This window comes from Equus asinus, chromosome 5, assembly GCF_041296235.1.
Source record: "Equus asinus isolate D_3611 breed Donkey chromosome 5, EquAss-T2T_v2, whole genome shotgun sequence".
NCBI lineage: Eukaryota > Metazoa > Chordata > Mammalia > Perissodactyla > Equidae > Equus > Equus asinus.
Genome location: NC_091794.1, coordinates 36,666,394 through 36,689,224, shown reverse-complemented (window position 1 = coordinate 36,689,224; position 22,831 = coordinate 36,666,394). Strand labels below are relative to the sequence as shown.

Sequence of the window (22,831 nt, the reverse complement as noted above, 5' to 3'; positions counted from 1 at the left end):
AAGTTCCAATCTAGAGGATAGTGTAGGGTGAAAATGAGTTTTAAGAACTCAAAATAAAATTTGCTCAAGGTCTAAAGAAAAAAAATTAATGTGCGTGTGTGTTAAAAATAATTTGAAAATCAGGGGCCGGCCCCGTGGTCAAGTGGTTAAGTTCTCACGCTCTGCTTCAGCGGCCCAGGGTTTCGCTGGTTCAGGTTCTGGGCACGGACATGGCACTGTTCGTCAGGCCACGTTGAGGCGGTGTCCCACATGCCACAACTAGAAGGACCCACAGCTAAAATATACAACTATGTACTGGGGGAATTCGGGGAGAAAAAGCACACAAAAAAATTGAAAATCAGTCACTTTGGAGACAAAGTTACTATTTTCAGGAATCTTTTATATTGATGTCTTTAATTTCAAGGACAAATTTATATAAAATTCAGCAATATACATCTCAAAAAATATTCTAAATGGAACAAGTCAAGGCATAAGCTACAGGTTTTTGGTTTTTGTCTTTTACAATGGAAAACTTATACTACATTCATTCAAGATTTCTCTATCAGAAGAGAAATTTTGATAGTTTTGTTTGGGTTCACAGGTGGAAATATTGTGAAAACAGTTCATTTACATCACACTGAAGAACAACTTGGGCCCATTTGTTTATTTATTTATTTATTAACCACTTTATTGAGATACAATTCATATACCATACAATTCACTCATCTAAAATATACAACTCAATGATTTTTAATAGATTCAGAGTTATGTAATCTTCATCACAATAATTTCAGAACATTTTCATCCACCCAGAAAGAAACCCTTTACCCATTTACTCCCCATTCCACACCCCCCAATCATTCCAGCCTTAGGCAACCTCTAATCCGCTAACTCTATAGATTTGCTTATTTTGGACATTTCATATAAATGTTCACATAATATGTGGCCCTTTGTGACTGGCTTCTTTCCTTTAGCATGATCTTTTCAAGGTTCACCATGTTGTAGCATGTATCAGTACTTCATTTCTTTTCATGGCAAATATTCTATTGTATGGCTCTTCTACGCTTTGTTTACCCATTTATCCGGTGATGGAGATTTAGGTTGTTGCCAATTTGGGGCTATTATGAATAATTCTGCTATAAACATTTGTGTACAAGTTTTTATGTTGAGCAGCCTCTCAACTTTTAACCATACAAAAAGTAAAAAGAGAAGAACTCTTATAAGAAAATTATACAAAATTTGTTTTGTAGTAATTTTAGGTTTTTCAAGATTCAACCATTTCCATACCCAACATCAAAAAGGCTTATCATGACAGGGAAACTGGCATCATTACTCTATCACAGAATCGGAGGAGGTTAGATGTTCTCTAAGATCCCTTCTGATACTAAGTCAACAACTTACCGCTTTCTATTACTTCTCCACAAATAGAAAAGGCCAGGTTGTGGCCATCTTCTGGTCTTGAGGAAATTATCAGCAAACATTACTGAGCCCCTGGCAAGTAGCAAGAACAGCTGTGCACATGTGGCTGGGCCTTGGATAAAAGTAATATACTGAGCATGACTTGCCAAGCTACTCTGAGTTCCCATTCTGGTCAGAAGTAATTGGCTCCCTCACCACTACCCAACCGTGTTTTGCTTACAACTTTAACACTGATCTGCCTTTGATACCCTGCCTCTCTTTCTAGTTAATACCTCTGCCTCTACTTGGGAAGCTTTCCATGCTCACTCACGGAGACCTTCTCTGCTGACTCTACCCTGCCAACTATCTCCACTCCACCTCCGAGATTAGGGATTGAACTTTGTCACAGGCTTCCATGCTGGATTAACGGCCCCTCTGGACTCCAGGTCTGCCAAGTGCTGTGCAAAATGTTCAGGGAGTGCACCATGAATGTTGAATGAAGGATCCATAAGATTTGCTATCAGTGCTATGTGTGTGAGGTTGAAAGGGGTCAAAATGAACTTATGACTTAGTTGCATTTATCAGTTATTAATTGATGACATATTTCTCCCATGATCAACGCACGTGGAAACCTCAACTTATTCCTCAGGCTCTCTCCTTAGTTATTATGGTATCAACACAAGTTTATTCATTGGTTTTAAAATAATTGATCTGATAGGGACAGATTCAGAGGCACAGGAAGTACACTCCTAAAGACTTGACCCATTAGAATCAACAGACAGAAGACCCAAAGAGGAGGTTTAGCTCACAGATTCTTTCTTTTGCTTTGTATTTCAGAGCAATCTTACTTTGGATCTTTGGTTTAATTTCAATGAAATTCAGTGAGTATTACCTGATGCCAGCATGTGAGGCATAACCTGGAAGGCTGAATCACAATTTACTGGTGGGGGGTCCTGCCAAGCTTTGCCATTCTTTCAGAGGAGGGTTTCCCTGGGAAGCCAATTTTTTCAGATAGTTACATGGCTCCAGTTGGGGAATATCAGGATTCTGTCTGTAATATTTCTGCAACTTCTCTAGCACTGTGGGCAACCCCACTGTGGAAGCATAGAACATGGGCCCACCCTTGTGCCTTGGCCATTTATACCCATGTAAATAGATAACATCAATGTGCTCTGGACTAGCAGCTATCCCATCTCCCAAAATGCGGAATGCTTCATTGATGAGTGAATACAAGCAGCGCTCAAGGATCTCATCCTGGCTAATAATACGTGGTACAATGTGATAGGTTTCTCTGTACTGTGACAAAAATTTGGAAAGCCAGGGATCAGGTTTGTGAATCTTGCCCAGAGGCTTGTCATATTGGTACCAACCCTTACCTGTTTTCTGGCCAAATCGTCCTAATTCACAGAGCATATCAGGAATTGGGCAATATCTCCTATTGTCTCGCTTTCGGGCAGGAGTTCCTGGAGGCAACGTAGGTCCCGTAAGACCTCGCCCCTTTCGAGATTTCCAACCCACATCCAACCCAGCAAGATCAGACACTCTGAAAGGTCCCAATTTAAAACCAAACTCCTCCAGCACCTGATCTATCTCCTCTGGCTTACTGCCTTCTTCTAACAAGAAATATGTCTGATTGTAATATGAATTCAACATTCGATTCCCAACAAATGAAAAACAGTTGCCTACAACTACTCCAAATTTTTGAATCTTTCTTGATAAGTTCATAACAGTTGCAATGGTAGTGGGGGAAGAATACCGGCTGGGAATAACCTCTAACAACTTCATGACATGAGCTGGTGAGAAGAAGTGGGTGCCAATGACCAAGTGAGGACGATTAGTGGAAGAAGCAATCTCATCAACGTCCAGGGCTGAAGTATTGGTGCACAAAAAAGCTTCTGGCTTGCACACGGCTGACAGTTCAGCAAAGACCTTCTTCTTCAGGTTCATTTCCTCAAACACAGCTTCAATGACTAAATCTACATCACTAAGCTCCTTCATAGCTGTAGTTAACCTGGGTTTTGGTCCTGACCAAGGGTGGCCACTCTGCTGCATTTTGGACACTTCCCTTTCCAAGGCAGAGGTTATTATCTTGTTTGCAATTTCTAGCTGCTTCTTGTCTGATTCTACAGCAATCACAGGGATCTTGGCCTTTGCAAGAGAAATGACAATGCCCCGGCCCATTGTTCCCAAGCCTGCAGATAAGAGGAAAGAAGAGAAAGAATGAGTCAATGGTCTTAGGAACTAAAAAATTACTCAGTGGATGGAAGGCTCAGCGGCAACATGACATTTAAAGAGATCAATTCAAGGAATACAAATAAATTGAATGTTAGTTAAAGCTAGGCACTGTGTTAAGTGCTCCAGGGGATATAACAATGGGTAGGATTCACAAACACACACACACTATTAGAATTAATAAGTTCAGCAAGGTTGCAGGATACAAGATCAATATACAAAAATCAATTACATTTCTATATATTAGCAATGAACAATCTGACTATGAAATTAAGAAAACAATTTGCTTACAACAGCATCATAAAGAATAAAATACTTCTGAATAAATTTAAGAAAGAATTACAAGACTTGTACACTGAAAGCCAGAAAATATTGTTGAAAGAAATTAAAGAAAATCTAAATAAATGGAAAGTCATCCCATGTTCACGGATTGGAAGACTTAATATTGTTAAGATGGCAATACTACCCAAATTGATCTGCAGATCCAACGCAATCTCTATTAAAAAATCCAACTGATTTTTGCAGAAATTAACAAGCTGATCCTAAAATTCATATAGAAATACAAGGAATCCAGAATAACCAAAAACAATATTGCAAAAGAAGCATGAAGTTAGAGGACTCACTCTTCCCAATTTCAAAACCTATGACAAAGCTACAGTATTCAAGACAGTGTGGTGCTGGCATAATGATGGATATATGGATCAATGGAATAGAATTGAGAGTTCTGAAATAAACTCATACACTTACGGCCAGTCAATTTTTGACAAGGGTGCCAAGATAATTCAATAGGGAAAGAATAGTCTTTTCAACAAATGGTGTTGGGACAACTGGATATCCACATGCAAAAGAATGATGTTAGACCTCTACCTCACACAATATACAAAAGTTAACTAAAATGGATAACAGACTGAAGTAAGAGCTAAAACTATAAAATTCTTATCAGCAAATCTTCATGACCTTGGATTAGGCAATGGTTTCTTAGGTATGACACCAAAGGCACAAGCAACAAAAGAAAAAAATAGATAAATTGGATATCATTGAAATTTAAAACATTTATACTTCAAAGAACACCATAAAGTGAAAAGAACCCACATAATGGGAGAATATATTTGCAAATCATATATCTAATAAGGGACTTGTATCATAACATATAAAGAACTCCTACAACTCAACAATAAAAAGATAACTCAATTTCAAATTAGGCAAAGGGTCTAATAAACATTTCTCCAAAGAAGATATACAAATGGCCAATATGCATATGAAGAGATGCTTAAAATCAATAGTCATTAAGAAAATGCAAATCAAAACCACAATGAGCTACCACTTCATGTCACCAGGATAGCTGCAATTAAAAAGATTACCAATAACAAGTTCTGGTGAGGATGTGGAGAATTGGAACCCCAATACGTTGCTGGCAGATTGCAAAATGGTGCAGCTGCTGTGGAAAACAGTTTGGAAGTTCCTCAAAATGTTAAACATGGAGTTACCATATGATCCAGCAATTCCACTCCTAGGTGTGTAGGTAGGTATGTGTACACATATCCCCAAGAGAATTGAAGACCTACGTTCACACAAAACTTTGTTCGGAGCAAGCATTATTCAAAATAGCCACGTAGAAACAAACCAAATGTCCATCAACTGATGAATGGATAAACAAAATGTGGTATATCTATACAGTGGAATATTATTCAGCCATATAAAGGAACGAAGTACTGATACACACTATAGCATGGATAAATCTTGAAAACTTACGCTAAGTTAAAGAAGGTGGACACAAAAGGCCACATGTTGTATGATTCTATTTATATGAAATGTCCAGAATAGGCAAAGCCACAGAGACAGAGTGTAGATTAGTGGTTCCCAGGGGCTGCAGGGAAAGGCAATGATGCATGACTGCTAATGGGTACTGGGTTTCTTTTTAGGGGATGAAAATGTTCTAAAATTGATTGCAGCAATGGTTGCACAACTTTGTGAATATCTAAAAACCACTGAAGTATACTCTTTTTTGATGATACTGTCACTATGTATTTAAAATTTTTTTTGAATTGTGGTAAAATACACATAAAATTTACTATCATGACTATTTTTAAGTATACACTTTAGTGGCATCAAGTACATTTACACTGTTGTGCAACCAGCACCGCCATCCATCTCCAGAGCTCTTTTTATCTTGCAAAACTGAAACTCTACCCATTAAACAGTAACTCCCCATTCCTCCCTCCCTCCAGCCCCTGGCAACTACCATTTTACATTCTCTCTCTATGATTTTAACTACTTTAGGGACCTCATATAAGTGGAATCATATAGAATTTATTCTTTTGTAACTAGCTTATTTCACTTAGCATGGCATCCTCAAGGTTCATCCATGTTGTAGTACATGCTAGAATTTATTAAAGCTAAATAATATCCCATGGTGTGTATCTATATATATACACACCACATTTTGTTTATCATTCATTCATTGATGGACATTTGGGTTGCTTCCACATTTAGGCTTTCATGAATAATGGTGCTATGAACATGGGTGTACAAATACCTGTTTGAGTGCCTGCTTTTAATGCTTTTGGGTATATACTGGATCATATGGTAATTCTATTTTTAATTTTTTGAGGAACTGCCATACTGTTTTCCCTAGCAGCTGCTCCATTTTGCATTGAATTGTACTTTTCAAAAGGGTGAATTTTATTGTCTATGAGTTACATCTCAATAAAACTGTTATAAAAAATATGAATAGTACCAATCCTCAGGGAGTTTATAATGCAGTGGTGGGAAAAAGAAAAGTTCACAGATATCCATCCTATAAGGTAAAGTAAATGATGTGAGAAGGTCACATCTCTTTGGTGAATCAAAGGAAAGAGATTACATTTTGTTGGATGAATCAAGAAAGGCTTCAAGATAAAGACATTTGAAGAAAATATTTGAAGAAAGATTATACTGAAATAGGTGAAATTGGGGAAGTTGAACCACCCAGCCTGGGGCAAAGAAAAGGAAAGGGAGTAATATTTTAAGCAAAAGCAAGAAGAATGGAAAATGTAGAAAAATTATCCAATGCAAAGACATTGCTGTTCCTCCCTCATATCATTTCATTTTCCCCTGGGCACATGGAAGGCTATATTTTCCAGACCCTTAGTTTCCTGGTAGGGCCTGTGACTAATTCTGGTCAATGAAAAGGGGAAGGGGGGTAGGGTGGTACCTATGGTTAGCCCCTAAAATTTCCCACCAGATCCCTCATTACCACGTGGATACAGAGAATGCGGAGAACGACTCAGAGGCCTTGGAGGAGACCCTAGAGCAGGTGTTGGCAAACTACGGCCTCCAGGCCAAATCTGGCCCACTGCCTGTTTTTGTACTACCTGCAAGCTAAGAATGTTGTTACATTATAAATAGTTGGAAAAAAACAAAAGAAGAAAAATAGTTTGTGACACATGAAAATTATATCAAATTCAAATTTCAGTGTCCATAAATAAAAGTTTTATTGGAATACAATCACACTAATTGGTTTCCGTATTGTCTATGACTGCTTTTGTGCTCCATGGCATAGCTGAGTAGGTGCAATAGAGACCATATGCCCCAGAAAGCCTAAAATATTTACTATCTGGACCTTTACAGAAAAGTTTGCTGACCCTTTCCCGGGAGAATGGCAGAGCCACTAGTTGGCAAAAATCTGGTCCTAGAATGACCTAGAAGATCATGCAGGAAATAAACCTTTATTGTGTTAAGCCACAGAGATTGTTGGGTTAATCGTTATAATAGTAGGTTATCTATCACCTAACCAGTCCATTGTGGATGAAGCAGCTTTGTAAAAGCCAATTTATATATTACTCATCTGTACTGCATATTGAGTAGCTTGGGAGACTGATTTTGAATATAGAATGATATCTGTCATTAGAAATCACTGATTCAGTGTCTCTGCAATATATTTATTTAACTTTCAAATTTTATTAAATTATTTAATATTATATATAATATAAATAAATATATGAAATTATTAAAAATATTCAATTCCAAATTTACTAAATAGCTGCATTTCACTCAGTAAGAAGCAGCCTGGGTAACTCTCACTGCAATAGCAATTTGTATCCTAAACTTTAGCCTGGGCAAATAGAAATAGCCAGGGGTTCAAAACCCTGTGCTCCTAGCTTTCAGTCCCAAGCTTCATATAAAATTTCTAACATTGCAGAAATCATGATCTCACAGGGACAATACGGATTAATAAGAAGTTAGGTGAAAGCGATTGTAAACTGTAACATAACATAGGTGTCATCCCAGAACTGAAAACAGAGCAGGGAAGGAATGTCACCTCAAGAAGGTGGGGTGCAGGTCTTCAGTGCTCGCCTCTCAGAGCGGGTCTGCTGAAGGATTGCTGGGCCTACAAATCAACTCATAATCCAAATCACAATGTGGAGCAGATCAGCGCTTTTTAGAAGGGTCCTAGCTATAATTTTAGATCTTCTTTAGTTTAGTTCTAAAGACCGACACTTTCCACTCAATCACTGAAATAAAAACATCCATGAACACAATATATATTTCCTTCAAAAAGTTCTTAGCTCCAGGGGCCGGCCCCACTGCGTAGTGGTTAAGTTTGTGCACTTCACTTCGGCAGCCCGGGGTTCACAGGCCTGGATCCTGGGTGTGGACCTATCACTGCTCGTCAAGCCATGCTGTGGCAGCAACCCAGATAAAATACAGGAAGACTGGCACAGATGTTAGCTCAGTGACAATCTTCCTCAGCAAAAAGAGGAAGATTGGCAACAGGTGTTAGCTCAGGGCCAACTTTCCTCACCAAAAAAAAAAAAGTTCTTAGCTCCTTACTTCTCTTCTCACAACCTTGTGGTCTCAACACATTCAAAACTGTCAGACAAAGGGCTGAAGGACCAAGCTTTCACTGTTGATTATTATGTTTTCATAGGTATATATTATATTTGTATTAAATTTAATTTCTTAATTTTTTCTCATTAAATATATACAGACTGGGTCAACCTGCTCCCCTACCAATTACTGCCTTTAACTGCCATGGAATTAAACTTGGTCAGAAACCTCTTCTATTGAGAGAAGTAAAGAAAGAATAAGGGATGCTTTAACTACTGGTTCTGCAGTTTTGGGGTCAACTGTATTCTTCTCCCCTGCTGATGGCGCTGAGAGCCCAGGCGAGGTAGGAGAACATGAACTTGCAGTGGCACCAATGTGAGCTGAGAAACCTGGGAACTGGCTCATGGAAGTGTACATCTGGGATCATCAGGGTTGGGGTTTTGCCAAGGAACACAGAAGTGCAAAGAATCACGGAGGTCGAGGACATCGGCAAGAGAGTGGCTGAAGTGATGACTCTGGAAATTAAAGTTGAATAGAGAAGAAACTAAAGATAAGGGGAGCTGATCAAGTAATGGATGTAGTTGGAATAACCGACTAAGAGACATGGAAAGATACAAGGCTGTGGTAAAAAGGGGAGATTTCAAATGTTAGAGGTGGAGAAACGTTCAGGGTGAAGACAAGACCTATGCTGAAGCCATAACTGTGGGTCATGGAAGTGAAGTGAGGCCAATGTCACTAGATTTGAGGAGGCAAAGGAACCGGGGAGTTACAGGGGCCGATTAATTGTCCATACAGACAAGGAAGACAATCAAGATGGCAGTAGGGTTTGGGCCAAAGTGGGTAACTGAAAGCCAGATACCGAAATTTTCAGCAAAATGAGGGGGAGCAATGATAGTAATGAGGAGGGATAGAGTGATAAGATGGATGGCAGGATCGCAAAGGAGAGTGTCCTGAAAGGAACAATGGGCTGAGAGAGGAACTGGGAAGTGACACTGAGGCCCATGGAGTGTGGGAGAAGCAGTAGCATTCTCTTGAGAGGGCTTCAGGAGATGCGGGTGGCCAGGGTAAGCCAGATTTCAGGCAGGAGCGAGGAGGGAGTCATCAGTGAAGCAGGTGAGGCTGTGGGAACCTCCTAGAGGGCACAGGGCGCAGTGGGAGACTGTGTCACAAAGATCAAGTGCAGAGCGCTATGGGGATAAACATGAAGAAGGCGAAGATGACCAAACTCTCTCTCTTTAGTTTTATCCACATTGTCTTCTGCATATTTTAAATGTTTTTTCAAATATTTTTCAAAACAATGTGGGATATACTTTAACACAAAAACCCTTCAAACTTTTTAAACATTCCATGCCAGACAAACCTGAAGTCTTTTTAAAAGGTTCACAACAAGAAAACAGGGAAACTCTCAAATAGTGGTTGACAAACATAATACTGATAAACTTCACTTTTGCTGCTATTGTGGATTAATTATTCTTGGCTTGAAGGAATGTAGGGAAGAAGAAACGGGTAAGGACACAACTAGAAACAAATACTGGTGTTGCTGAAAACGCATAAAAAAGGGAACTCTCGTTGTTCTTTGTCATACTATTTATCCACCTCCTTAAAAAACCACAAGTAAACAGAGTCAGTGCTAGAAGGAGCACAGTGTCTTCATATTAAAGACATACTATTTTACACCCAAACTTGACCAAGACAACCAACAGACTGAGAAGATTAGAAGGGGCTCTTTGCCTCCAAGTGGGTTGGTGCTAGAGAGCCGGTGAGGGTTAAGAAAGTTGATGCTTTTCATAAACTATGGATTTCCTCCCCGATGAAGACTGTACATAAGCTGATACATATAAGATTTTGCTTACCATTTCAGGAGGTTTACAGTCCACCAAAGACCATTCTTGGGCCAAGACTAAAGCACGTGAAGCTTAGGAAAGTGGCCCCAAGAAGCCAATCAGACAGCTAGCTTCTAAGGAAATTTTGTTTGGGAAAATTCCAGAGGGGAAAAGTAGGGAAACCACCGTCTCAAGGTTCACATGGATTTGAGGACAGTGGTTTTGAACCAGGAGAAGTGAATGGATCCAAGGACAGAAAGACAGAGCTTTCATTCCGAATACCTAGCTACAAGAGTGACAGGTCACACTTTGAAAGGTGGTACAAATAAGAATCATTGTTGGGAAACCCAGGAGTGAGAGATTCATACAGGGAAGAGGTAGGGATGCGTAAAAATTGCCCAGAGTCTGGAGTCAGACGGACCCGGCATCGGACCCTCACACCACTTGTATTTAGTTCATTGTTGAGAAGGTTAGTGTCTCTAGGCCTCACATGTAAAATGAAGATAGTTCAAGGGCTGGGATGAAAGTTAAGTCAGCTAAGACAAGTAATATGATTAGCAGAAGGCCTAGCACCTGGTGGCCCTAAGCAAATGGTAGCACTTTATATGTGCAAATTTGGAGAATGACAACTACCCCATGTTCTTACCGACAACGCCAGCTGAGGAGATGGGCTGTGGTGATGCTGTTTTCCAGGATGCTCCAGACGGAGTTGACCACTTACGTGCATTCCTCTCAGCCAAGAAAGCATATTGCAGGGCTCTGGCCTGCCCTGATTCCAAAAGGTACATAAATAGCTCCTCTTCCTTCTTAATGCCCACTTCATAGGGATACTGGACGGCAGCCTGGACCACACGGACACAAGTCTCCTGAGAAAGACACCCAGGGTACTGCTTCCGCATCTTCAAGAGGGCTTCACTGAAAATGGTGTCCATGTTGGGCAAGCTCTGAACTGGCTTGTTGTAGCGTCTACGGGATTCCAGAGGTTGATCTGAAAGCAACAAAGAAGAAAATAAGATCTTTGGAAATGTTACTTATACAAAGAGAATATGACTATATAATAATAATAGTAACAATAACCTGTTCAAATTCAAAGTACAAAATAAAATACTATTCATCAAGATATTTAATGTAACACTAATACCAAAATCCCTAACATCTTTGTACCTTAGTCTCATAAGATAGAATTTAATAGATTCAAAGCAGTTTCAAGTTACCTAATTCAGGCATAAAAGTTGCATTTTTCTTCTATTCCAAGGCCAAGACAATGTTATAATAGAGCAAATATTAATCTGTCAGTGAGTTTAAGGAAAACAGTTCTGAGTTAATAATATTTTAGATTCAAAATAATCTTAACTTTGTTCCTAACAGTAACAAAAACTTAAGAATACATAGAAAAGAAGAGAGTGTGATATTCAAACAAGGATAGACACACAAATCAATGGAAGACAATTGAGAATAAATAAATAAATCCTTATAATTATGGCCAATTGATTTTCAACACAGGTGCCAAAACAATTCAATGAGAAAAAAGAAAGTTCTTTTCAACAAATGGTGCTGAGACAACTAGATATCCACATACAAAAAAAGTGAATTTAGATCATTACCTAGCACCACATATAAAAATTAACTCAAAATGGATCACAAATCTAAACTGAAGAGCTAAAATTATAAAAATTTCTAGAAAAAAAGAGGAAAAATCTTTGTGAACTTGTGTTAGGCAAAGTACTCTTAGCTTGATCCACGAAAGAAAAAAAGCAATAAATTGGACATCATCAAAATTAAAGACTTTTGTACTTCAAAGAACACCATTAAGAAAATGAATGATAAGCCATAGACTGGGAGAAAATATTTGTATGGTAGGCAGAATAATACTGCCCCCCATCCCCACACTCCCACCACCAAATGTCCACTTCCTAATCCCCAGAACCTCTGAGTATATTACCTTACATGGCAAAGGGACTATACAGATATGATTAAAGTTAGAGACCTTGAGATATGGAGAGTACCCTATATTTTCCAGGTGGGCCCAATCTAATCACATGCGTCTTTAAAAGAGGAGAGCCTTTCCTGGCTGTGCTGAAAGAGAGATCTGATGAGAAGGGTCAGAGAGATACAACATGGGAAAGATTCGACCTGTTGCTGACAATGTAGCTTTGAAGACAGAGGAAGGGGGCCAAGAACCAAGGAATTCAGTGGCCTCTAGAAGCTAGAACAACCCTTGGTTTACAACCAGCAAGAACATGAGGACCTTGGTCCTGCAAGGCAAAGTACTGAATTCTGCCAAGAGCCCGAGTGAGCAGGAAAGGGATTTTCCTGAAAGGAGGGCAGCTTCTGACACCTGGATTTTAGTCCAGTTAGACCCCTACCAGACTTATGACCTAGGGATATGTAAGATAATAAATTTGTGTGGTTTAAACTGCTAAGCTTGCGGTCATTTGTTATCAAAGCAATAGAAAATGAATACAATTTGCAAATCAAATATCCAATAAAGTATTTGTATCCAGAGTATATAAAGAACTCTTATGATTCAAGAATAACAAGGCAAACAACCCAATTTTTTTTTTTTATTAATGTTATGATAGATTACAACCTTGTGAGATTTCAGTTGTACATTTTTGTTAGTCATGTTGCGGGTACACCACTTCCCCCTCCGTACCCTCCCCCCACCCCCCCTTTTCCCTGGTAACCACCGATCAGATCTCCTTCTCAATATACTAATTTCCACCTATGAGTGGAGTCATATAGAGTTCGTCTTTCTCTGACTGACTTATTTCGCTTAACATAATGCCCTCGAGGTCCATCCACGTTGTTGTGAATGGGCCAATTTCGTCTTTTTTCTTGGCTGAGTAGTATTCCATTGTGTATATATACCACATCTTCTTTATCCAATCATCAGTTTCTGGGCATGTAGGCTGGTTCCACGTCTTGGCTATTGTAAATAATGCTGCGATGAACATAGGGGTGCAACGGACTCTTGAGATATCTGATATCAGGTTCTTAGGATAGATACCCAGTAATGGGATGGCTGGGTCATAGGGTATTTCTATTTTTAACTTTTTGAGAAATCTCCATACTGTTTTCCATAGTGGCTGTACCAGTTTGCATTCCCACCAACAGTGTATGAGGTTGTGGAGAAAGAGGAACCCTCAAACAACCCAATTTTTTTTGAGGAAGATTAGCCCTGAGCTAACTGCTGCCAATCCTCTTCTTTTTGCTGAGCAAGACTAGCCCTGAGCTAACATCCATACCCATCTTCCTCTCAACCCAATTTTTAAATGGGCAAAAACTTGAGTGGATATTTCACCAGAATATTTCATTAGAATGGCTAATAAACATGTGAAAAGATGTTCAACGTCATGAGTCATTAGTGAAATGTATTAAAACCACAATGAACGTGGTAGGCAGCTTCTAAGTGACGGGATGCCATTTCTGAATTAAGTTATGAGAATACTCTGGCTTCGGTCTTGCCCCCTCTGATGGAAATGAGCTGCCATGTGAGCTTCCCTTTGGTGAAGCCCACGTGGCAAAGAATTGAAAGAGGCCTCCAGCCAACAGCCAGCAAGGAACTGAGGCCATACCTTCAGTGTAGCCTTATGCGAAATCCTAAACCAGAGGACCTAGCTAACCACGCCTAGATTCCTGACCCACAGAAACAGTAAGATAATAAATGTTTGATTAAGAAATAAATTAAAAAAGCGAAGTTTGGGGGTAATTTGGTATGTAGCTATAGATAACGAATACAGACCCACTAGAATGACTATAACCAAAAAGTCACCAATACTAAATGTTGGTGATGATGCGGAGTACCTGGAACCCTCATATGTTGCTTATAAAAATGTAAAATAGTACATTCACTTTGGGAAACAGTTTGGCAGTTTCTTAAAAAGATAAAAAGATAAACTTATTGTTCAACCCAGCAATTTCACTCCTAGGAATCTACCCAAGAGAAATGAAAACACATGTACACAGAAAATGTGTGTATGACTACTCACAGCAGTTTGATTCATGACATATTGGATGAGGAAGGGGGGCCGAGCTGCCAATGCTGTGGCATAAACAGCAGGCTGTGCAATCTATGCCAGGTGGGGACAGGACACAGACAGGTCTAGGATATCTTACAGCTGGATCTCTGTCCCTGTGACACTACCACCATTCCCACCATGACAGGGGCTGATTCTCATCACCATAGCACATATCAGAGTTAACCGAGGAGATTAAAAAGTTCAGACACCCATGCCCCACCATGGACTCAGTTAAGAACCTTTAAGCATGGGGCCTGGGCACGAGTATTTTTAACAAATTCAACAGTTGATGCTGAGGTATAGCCTCTGGGAGGTCCAAGAGCAGAGCATTATGTCAGCCACTGTATCAAGCACAGCTGTAGCTCCTGGCAACTTTGCCCTGGCCCAGGGTTTGAAAAGAGAAGAGAAAGAAAAAAAAAAAAGGAAGAGAAGGGAAAAAAAGCAAAGCTTGCTTAATAGTGTACAGTAATTATTGCTGATCAGCATAATCCTGTTATCCTGGTGATACTCAGGACATCTCAGCCTGCAGATGCGCATTCTGGGAGTTACCCAGCCCAGCGCCAAGGTAAACACATCCCCTGGCGAGTTTTGGATCAGAGCACAATCGTAGGTGGTTTTTCCCTTCTCAATTGCTTACCCCTTTCTTGCTGTAGCTGTAACTGAAGGCTGCTATTATCTTACAACTTCGTTTTATTACTACAAAATATATTCAGAATTTCCCCTTTGGGTCTACAAGTACGGTGTTTTCAAAGTGTATTTCTTATACACTTGGTAGTTTTCAAGTCACTCAGCTGTCCCTACATAATAAGAGAGGCAAGTGTGGGCAGGTCAGCATCAGCATTTGCTGCCCAGGAAAACAGGGAGGGGAGGAACTAATTAGTGATTCAAATATGCTTATAATTGAATTCTTTCCTTGACGTATTCACATTTTTTCCTTAATTCTTTGAGGTTTTCTAAAGCAGAAGAATATTCAAGTTTTGATTTAAAAAAGTGAATCATGCTCCTAAAGGAAGAAAAGGAGGTAATTATTTTCCCCCTTTCCTTTCTGGTACACTGACAGGAAGAGATTTTCTCTGCCTGGGATAGAGAGAGACACAACGTGCAGTTTACAGAAACGGTTTCCTGAGACCTAAAGGACCCTGTCTTCTCGAATTCTAATCCACGGTAAGCTGTGTCTGTCACAGAAGCTCTGCAGAGGACAGACAGAACAAGTGCGCCTTTCTAGGCTCGTGGGAGGTCACCCACAGAACCTGGGAAGGATGTAGAAAGGAAGCTCAGTGTAGACACTCGCTCAGCTCCTTTGTCAGGCAGGGTCACTCTGCTCTCGGGAAAGATGTTTATATAAATGTTCACAGGGAGTAAAAATAAATTACAAAGAGCAAAAGATAAAACGAAGAGAAAGACAGATGAAACCACTAAGATTTTTTTTAAGCCAGAAAATCCAAATGAACAAATAGATCAAGGTCTTCAGGCAGAATTAGAATTGCTAAAAATGGCTAACACAGCCCAGCACAGTCACAGGAACGGGACCATGTCCATTAACTTGGACAAAAACAGAGCCTCCTGAGTTGAGGCTCCCAGTTGTGTGTCCCCTGTGCTCATCTTTGAATAATAGCATGTACTTCAAGCTTTATGCTGGAAATATGCACGTGGGAACAAGGAGTTCTTGCTCAGTTTGGGAACAAGCAGGCTGCTGGCCAAATGCAAGAGCTTATGAATAAATAGCATTTTCCAGGACCCTCCTCTCCTTAGTTTAGCCAAAGCAATCTGGTTTGGCCAAGTAATTCTGAATTGCTCTGCTAAATCTATTGCACTGCAGTAGTCTAAGAGGCATCATATAACAAGAGCATTAAGATGCATGAAGCTAATTAACTTTCACAGTCAACTCTCCAGGATGCGTGTTAAATTTGTAGAGAAATTTTGCTGCTACTTCCCCAATCCCATTTTTAGATACATGCTAACCTCCTACAATCCCCTCCCACCCGTAATTGGTTCCAAAACCACCGATTGCAACACTGACCACTGGAAATTCCCTTCCTTTACTCCTTTCCTATTGGATGTGGAAACTAAGTGTTCTTAATTTTTCCCTTTTTTTTTTGAGGAAGACTAGTCCTGAGCTAACATCCACCGCCAATCCTCCCCTTTTTTTGAGGAAGACTGGCCCTGAGCTAACATCCGTGCCCATCTTCCTATACTTTATATGTGGGATGCCTGCCACAGCATGGCTTGCCAAGCGGTGCCATGTCCGCACCGGGAATCCAAACCAGCGAACCCTGGGCCGCCAAAGTGGAACGTGCGAACTTAACCACTGCGCCTCCAGGCAGGCCCCTGTTATTTTTTTTTTAAGTAAACATTTCAGCAGTGAAGGTGGAGGTAGGCAGAGGGGTGGAAATAGGCTGAATTAATGGAATATTTTTACAAATGGGAAAGGGAAACAAATATTTTACATATATTTTAAAAATTGAGATATAATTCACATACCATGAAAGTCACCATTTTAAAATTTACAATTCATTGGTTTTTAGAATATTCACAAGGTGTGCAACCATATATGTATGTTTTTTAACCCTGCCTTTCATTACTGATTTACTAATATCTTTAAAATTGCAGGTAGTGTTTGCATGCCAGGTGTAAAAGCTCAAAATTAGGAAAAGTTATCTCTATTCTTACCCTTGTTCTCTGTACGTCAGCAGTTCTCAAAGTGTGGTCCCCAGAACACAGTATCAGCATCACCTAGGAACTTGTTAAAGATGCAAATTCTTGGGCCCCACCCCAGAAGTACTGAATCAGAAAGTAATGAGTGGCGTCCTACAATCTATGTTTTAACAGATGTTCCAAGTGATTCTGATGCACAGTAAACTTTAAGAACCATTGCTCTAGATCAAGACAATTGTACTAGCTTCACATAACCATAGATTTGAAAATGTATGTGTATTTAATATTAATATATTTTAATATTATGTAAATATATTTTATAATAAATATATATTATAAAAATGCAAATATAAATTTTTATAATAGCTTTTTGTGGAACCTGTCCTTCAAATCAATCCATCCATTTTTTTCTGCCAAATAACCACATACTAATAGCTAAATTTAAAAGCAAACAATGGGGGCCAGCTTCGGTGGCCGAGTGGTTAAGTTCGCGCGCTCCGCTACAGCGGCCCAGGGTTCGGATCCCGGGGGCGGACATGGCACCGCTCGTCAGGCCACGTTGAGGCGGCATCCCACATCCCACAACTAGAAGGACCTGCAACTAAGATATACAATTGTGTACAGAGGGGGTTTGGGAAGATAAAGCAGGAAAAAAAAAAAAGATTGGCAACAGTTGTTAGCCCAGGTGCCAATCCTTAAAAAAAAAAAAAACAAGGAAGATTGGCAACAGTTGTTAGCCCAGGTGCCAATCTTTAAAAAAAAAAAATTAAAAAAAATAAAAGCAAACAATGAAAGAAAATGAAGAGGAAAACGGGAAACATAAAAAGAAAGGAAAAGCACAAGACCTCAAATGAAAATGAAAGGCAAAATAAATAAGCCTACCTAAACTATGCCTTTTGTAAGATAATAAATGCAAATGTAGGTGGGGTCTCTGAGCTAGTTCTTGGTTGACCTGCCCTATTTCTCTACCTTGTATCTCAAGCATTTATCTATTACAAAGCAGCACCAAGAAATCATAGGATTCTGAAGAGTAGAACTCATTAAAAAAAAGCAAACAAAAAAAATAGTAAAAGTCTCCGAGTTTTCCAGGGGATTCTAAGCCCTAAATCCCAAGAGACACAGCAGAGCTGCTCAGGTCGTAGCAAGGACCAAAAACCAAAGGTCCACCTCTGAAGCCTGTAGGGTCTCAGGACAGGGTTTGACACCAACTAATTTTGTTGAAGCTTTTCCTATTATTGATGAAGAAAATAAAGCCCCAAAAGCTGCTTTGTTAAGGTCCATATAGCTAAGGTTAAGACTATAATCCAGATCTCCTGACTTCCAGTCCTGAGCCCATTTCTCTACCAGATGGTACCCCTTCACACTGGCCAGGCACCCATTTTTCCTTTGGGCAAATGTAATGACTCAGATATTAGGAAAAGAGAAACATTTTTTAAAAAATCAAGAGGGGGCTGGCCCCGTGGCCGAGTGGTTAAGTTCGCGCGCTCCGCTGCAGGCGGCCCAGTGTCTTGTTGGTTCGTATCCTGGGTGTGGACATGGCACTGCTCATCAAACCACGCTGAGGCAGCGTCCCACATGCCACAACTAAAAGGACCCACAACAAAGAATGCACAACTATGTACCAGGGGGCTTTGGGGAGAAAAAGGAAAAAAATAAAAAAAATCTTTAAAAAAAAAAAATCAAGAGTCTTCATTACCTACCACCCAAATACAACCACTGTTAAAAGTTTGCTATATCTCCTTACAGTTTTTTCCCTTATGCAAATATATATCTGAAGACACACACAGGCACATGCACACACGCACATTTGTGCAATTTCCTATCTGGTTGTTTTCAAGTGAATATTACATGTAAGCATTTTTCCAGGTTCTTCAACTTCCCTTAAAAAAGGAAATTTTAGTGACTGAATGGGGTTGCTTCATTGAGATCTATCATCTTTTATGTAACGAATCTCCTAAAATTAGATATTTGAGTTGTTTCTAATATTTTACAACGATAAATAAAGCTTCAGTGTGTGTCACTGTACACAAATCTTTGTGTACTTCTGTGATTGTTTCTGTATGAGAAATTCCTAAAAATCGAAATACTAAGTCAAAAGGTATGAATAAGCCTCCAGACATAATTGCCCAGCTGTCCTCAGAGAGGATGTACTGGAAGCAGTGTAATAAGAGCTCAATCTCACCATATTATTTTTCTATCTTTTCCAATTTGCTTGGCAAAAATTAGTGTCTTTCAAATCACTGATGGTTTTTCATTAATCATCGTTTAAAAATCACTTAAGAATTACACCTACACATACTATATGACCCAGCAATACTACTCTTAGGTAAGGGGAAATATGTCTACAAAGATCTATGTAGGCCCAAAGTGGAAACAACCTAAATGTTCATCGACTGGGAAATGGATAAACAAATTGGGGTATAACCATACTATGGAGTACTATTCAATAATAAAAAAGAATGAAATATTAATACATGAAACAACATGGATGAATCTCAAAAACATAATGCTAAGTGAAAGAAGTCAAACACGAAAGACTACGTACTATATGTGTGATTCCATCTATATGAAACTTTAAAAAAACAAAACTATAGTAAGAGAAAGTGAGTCAGTGATTGTGACCAAGGGGCAAGAGAGGGAATCTACTGGAAAGAGGCGTGAAAATACTGTTTAGGGTGACAGAACTATATCTTGATTGTGACAGTAGTTACACAACTGTAAACAATTACAAAAATTTATCAAACTCTACACTTAAAATGAGTGAATTTTATTGTGTGTAAATTATACCTCAATAAAGCTGGAAAAAATCAAAACAAAAGCAAAGATCATTTATAAAGTTTTGGGGAAAAATCTAACTTCTTTTTATATTTGCATATTTCCTTTAAAATTTTGGCTGTATTCATACATACTCTATGTAGCTATGATTATAGAATATATGTAAATTTATATTTCAGACATTTTTATACACAATTTTACATATTTATACATAGGCTTCATGATTATAATTTAAAATAGTTATACATAATTGTCCAAAGTCTGGAACCCTTTCTTTACTGTTAACAGGTGAATTTCCAAGTTTTAAAGCAGATGACTTCTCCCCAATATTTGGATGCCACCAAGTGGACAAACTGTGAAATGTCGCTGAGAGTGAATAGACCATTTTATAGCTTTCATAAATTAAAAAAATAAATATTTAAAACTTTAAAATTTATTTTAAAAGTTAAATAAATTTTGAAAATTAAAACAGACCATTTTATAAATGTATTAGACCATGATCCTCATGTACCTCTTTTAGTAACTTAACTCTCAAATACAAATCTAGGGAAATCAGTTAAGGAAAAGAACTTTCTGTTGAAACTGAGTTCTTTACAAACTAGAACCATGGGTATAAATGATAGATATGGGTCTATCTTAAGCCCCAAAGCAAGAAGATCTCTTAGGGACCTCCAAATAAAAACAGCCTTTGCTGTCTACCAACCAAGTGTCTTCTAACAACAAGCCCTCCCAGGAGGCACCACGAAACCAGTGATGAAAACATGATGAAGATGGTATGCAAGGCAGAGAACCATAGCAGGAAACTCATTCCCATTTGGGCAAAGGCTTGCTGATTCTCTTTACAAGCCACCAGGGTTTTCTCCCCATATCCCTGGCCTCTCCAGTTGAAGCTTTTAACATTGCACTGAAACAGTAACCGGCTAGAGCCACAAAAAGTAAGATTATTTCAGGGAAGTGCTTGGTCCCTGCCAGGATCAACAAAAGAATGACTATTTCAAAAGAATGCCTTTGAATGACACTGAGCCATTGCCTACCACCACGTGGAGATGGGCACTCTGCTCTACCTGCACCCTGTCACTCCTCTCAATTATTTTTTCGGACACTCTTTAACCCTCTCCATCTTGCTGCCAATCTCCATAAAGTGAAAAGGATCAGTTTAAAAAAGAAAAGAAAAGGAAAGAAAAACTCCAGGAGTACCATTCCAAAGAACTCTTAAAAAAATGTCACGAATCAATGCAGTGAGAAACCAGTGAAAAACATAGCTCACCGAAACAGAACAACGGCTTTATTGTGGTAAATTATAGAGCCTAGCTTCTACTTGCTGAAATGTTTGTTTGCTTGTTTGTTTTCATTTTAATTATACTTCTTAATAGAAAATACATAAGGTAACGAAGAGTACACAATAAAAACTTCCTTCCAACTGCTTCCTTGGCTGACCAGCCCCACACCCAGAGGCAACCAGTAACCATTTCTCACGGCTCCTTACAGAAATGCCTTATACATAGACAAATAGCTATGTATATACATTCTCCCCATATAAACATTCGCTCCCATCCCCCCTTTCTTATTACACAAATAGTAAACCGCTCTACACAGTGATGCTCTTTCACTTAATAAGATATCGTGGCATTCATACATATCAATGCATAGAGTTTCTCATACATTTTAAAGGTGTATCATATTCCATCGCATGGATGTACCATAAACCATTTCAGGAGTTCCTTATTAAAACAGACATTTAGCTTTTCCAATCTTGTGCTGTTTTTATTATCTTCTTACCGGAAACTCTCTGGGCTAATTTGATTGCTTCTTCAACCGGGTCTGAGTTCACAATTTCATCTAGAATACCCAGCTTGAGTGCTTCATCTGCCAAAATACGTCTTCCTGAAACAAAACAAAACAAAACAAGTCAAGGAAGGATGTGAGATTAAAGCAAAAGGATTACTCTCTCTAGTAGGGAAGATTATCTGTCCTGGATATAAACACCTATTATTGAACAAAATAAATCAGCACCACACTGACTGTTGCAGTAAAAAGATCACTGCAGAGGTAACCGGAAAACGTGGATGCACGCTCCAGCCCTACCTTTTACTGTTTGTGTGACGATGAGCAACTGCACCAGGACCACAATTTCCTCAATGGTAAGTAGCAATAATTATGCTTACCTTAGTAATTCTGAGTATCAAGTGAGAATAATACATTTTCTTTATATTCTATAAATCTCTATAGAAGCACTTTATACATTATAAATCTCTATATAAATATAAGAGATGATTGGGTTTTGATAATAGTAATAGAGGTGGTAACAGTAGCAGTAATATCTGTCTTATAAGAACATTTACCAGAGGCTATCATTGATTACCAAAAAAAAAAAAAAAGAAAGTCCTCAAACATAAATATAGTTGAGTAGACAGGGAGAAAATTAGTGATTAAGTTGACATTACGTAAGTTGTAACCAAAATTACACAGGACAAACAGGGCGTATTTCTACCATTTTTTGGCTACCCAGTATGTCAACCCCTCCCTAGTTTGTGGAATCGCTATTGCATGTGCTTTGGAGCCCTGCCTCCTACTACAGAAGCTAAAAAAGAAGCAGAGATGATCAGACAATTGTTCCTGCAGACCTGTGGCAGCTACGGCGTGGCCCGTGACCCCAAGCTTGGCAAACAGAGTGCTCTATTGAGAGTTTTTAGCCTGGAGTCGTGACACTAGGCAGCAGCAACAGCTCAAATCTCCTTTCACAGGTGGAGACATCTCGTGTCTGGTGGTGGCGGCGCCAGAAGCATCTAGTGTCCAGTAGTGCTGCCAGGAGGATCTAGCGTCCAGTGGCGGCACTGGAGGCCTCCAGTATAGAACGGCAGCTCTAGGGGGTTACAGACATTTGATGAGCATCACTCCTGAGTTCTTCACCAGGTATAAATATGTAATTTGGTCTGCATATTCTGAAGTAGGGGGTTAAGGGATATAAGCATCCTTTACCACAGGGTCAGACAGAAGGAGACAACAATACATTACTTGCTTCCTTGCCAGTACCATCTTGCCTTCTGAAAAGCGATCATTAAATCAAGTCTTTGCGGCAACAATTTCACAGTCTTCACTGCTTTTACGGACTGTGTTGGTAGATGCCATCTCTGAGAC

At 39.3% G+C, this 22,831-nt stretch overlaps 1 protein-coding gene across 2 annotated transcripts in view; it reads right to left on the bottom strand.

The window, feature by feature from the left end:
• Positions 1–358: 358 nt before the first annotated feature.
• EHHADH (enoyl-CoA hydratase and 3-hydroxyacyl CoA dehydrogenase) overlaps positions 359–22,831 on the bottom strand; it is a 50,285-nt gene continuing 27,812 nt past the window's right edge. For both annotated transcript variants that reach the window (XM_014846141.3, XM_044771237.2), the window contains 3 exons: positions 21,473–21,577; positions 10,888–11,229; positions 359–3,569 (listed from right to left, as the gene is read on the bottom strand). In XM_014846141.3, coding sequence (XP_014701627.1) covers positions 2,308–3,569; positions 10,888–11,229; positions 21,473–21,577 — 1,709 coding nt within the window. In that variant the 3' untranslated portion in view covers positions 359–2,307. The remainder of the gene's footprint in view (positions 3,570–10,887; positions 11,230–21,472; positions 21,578–22,831) is intronic.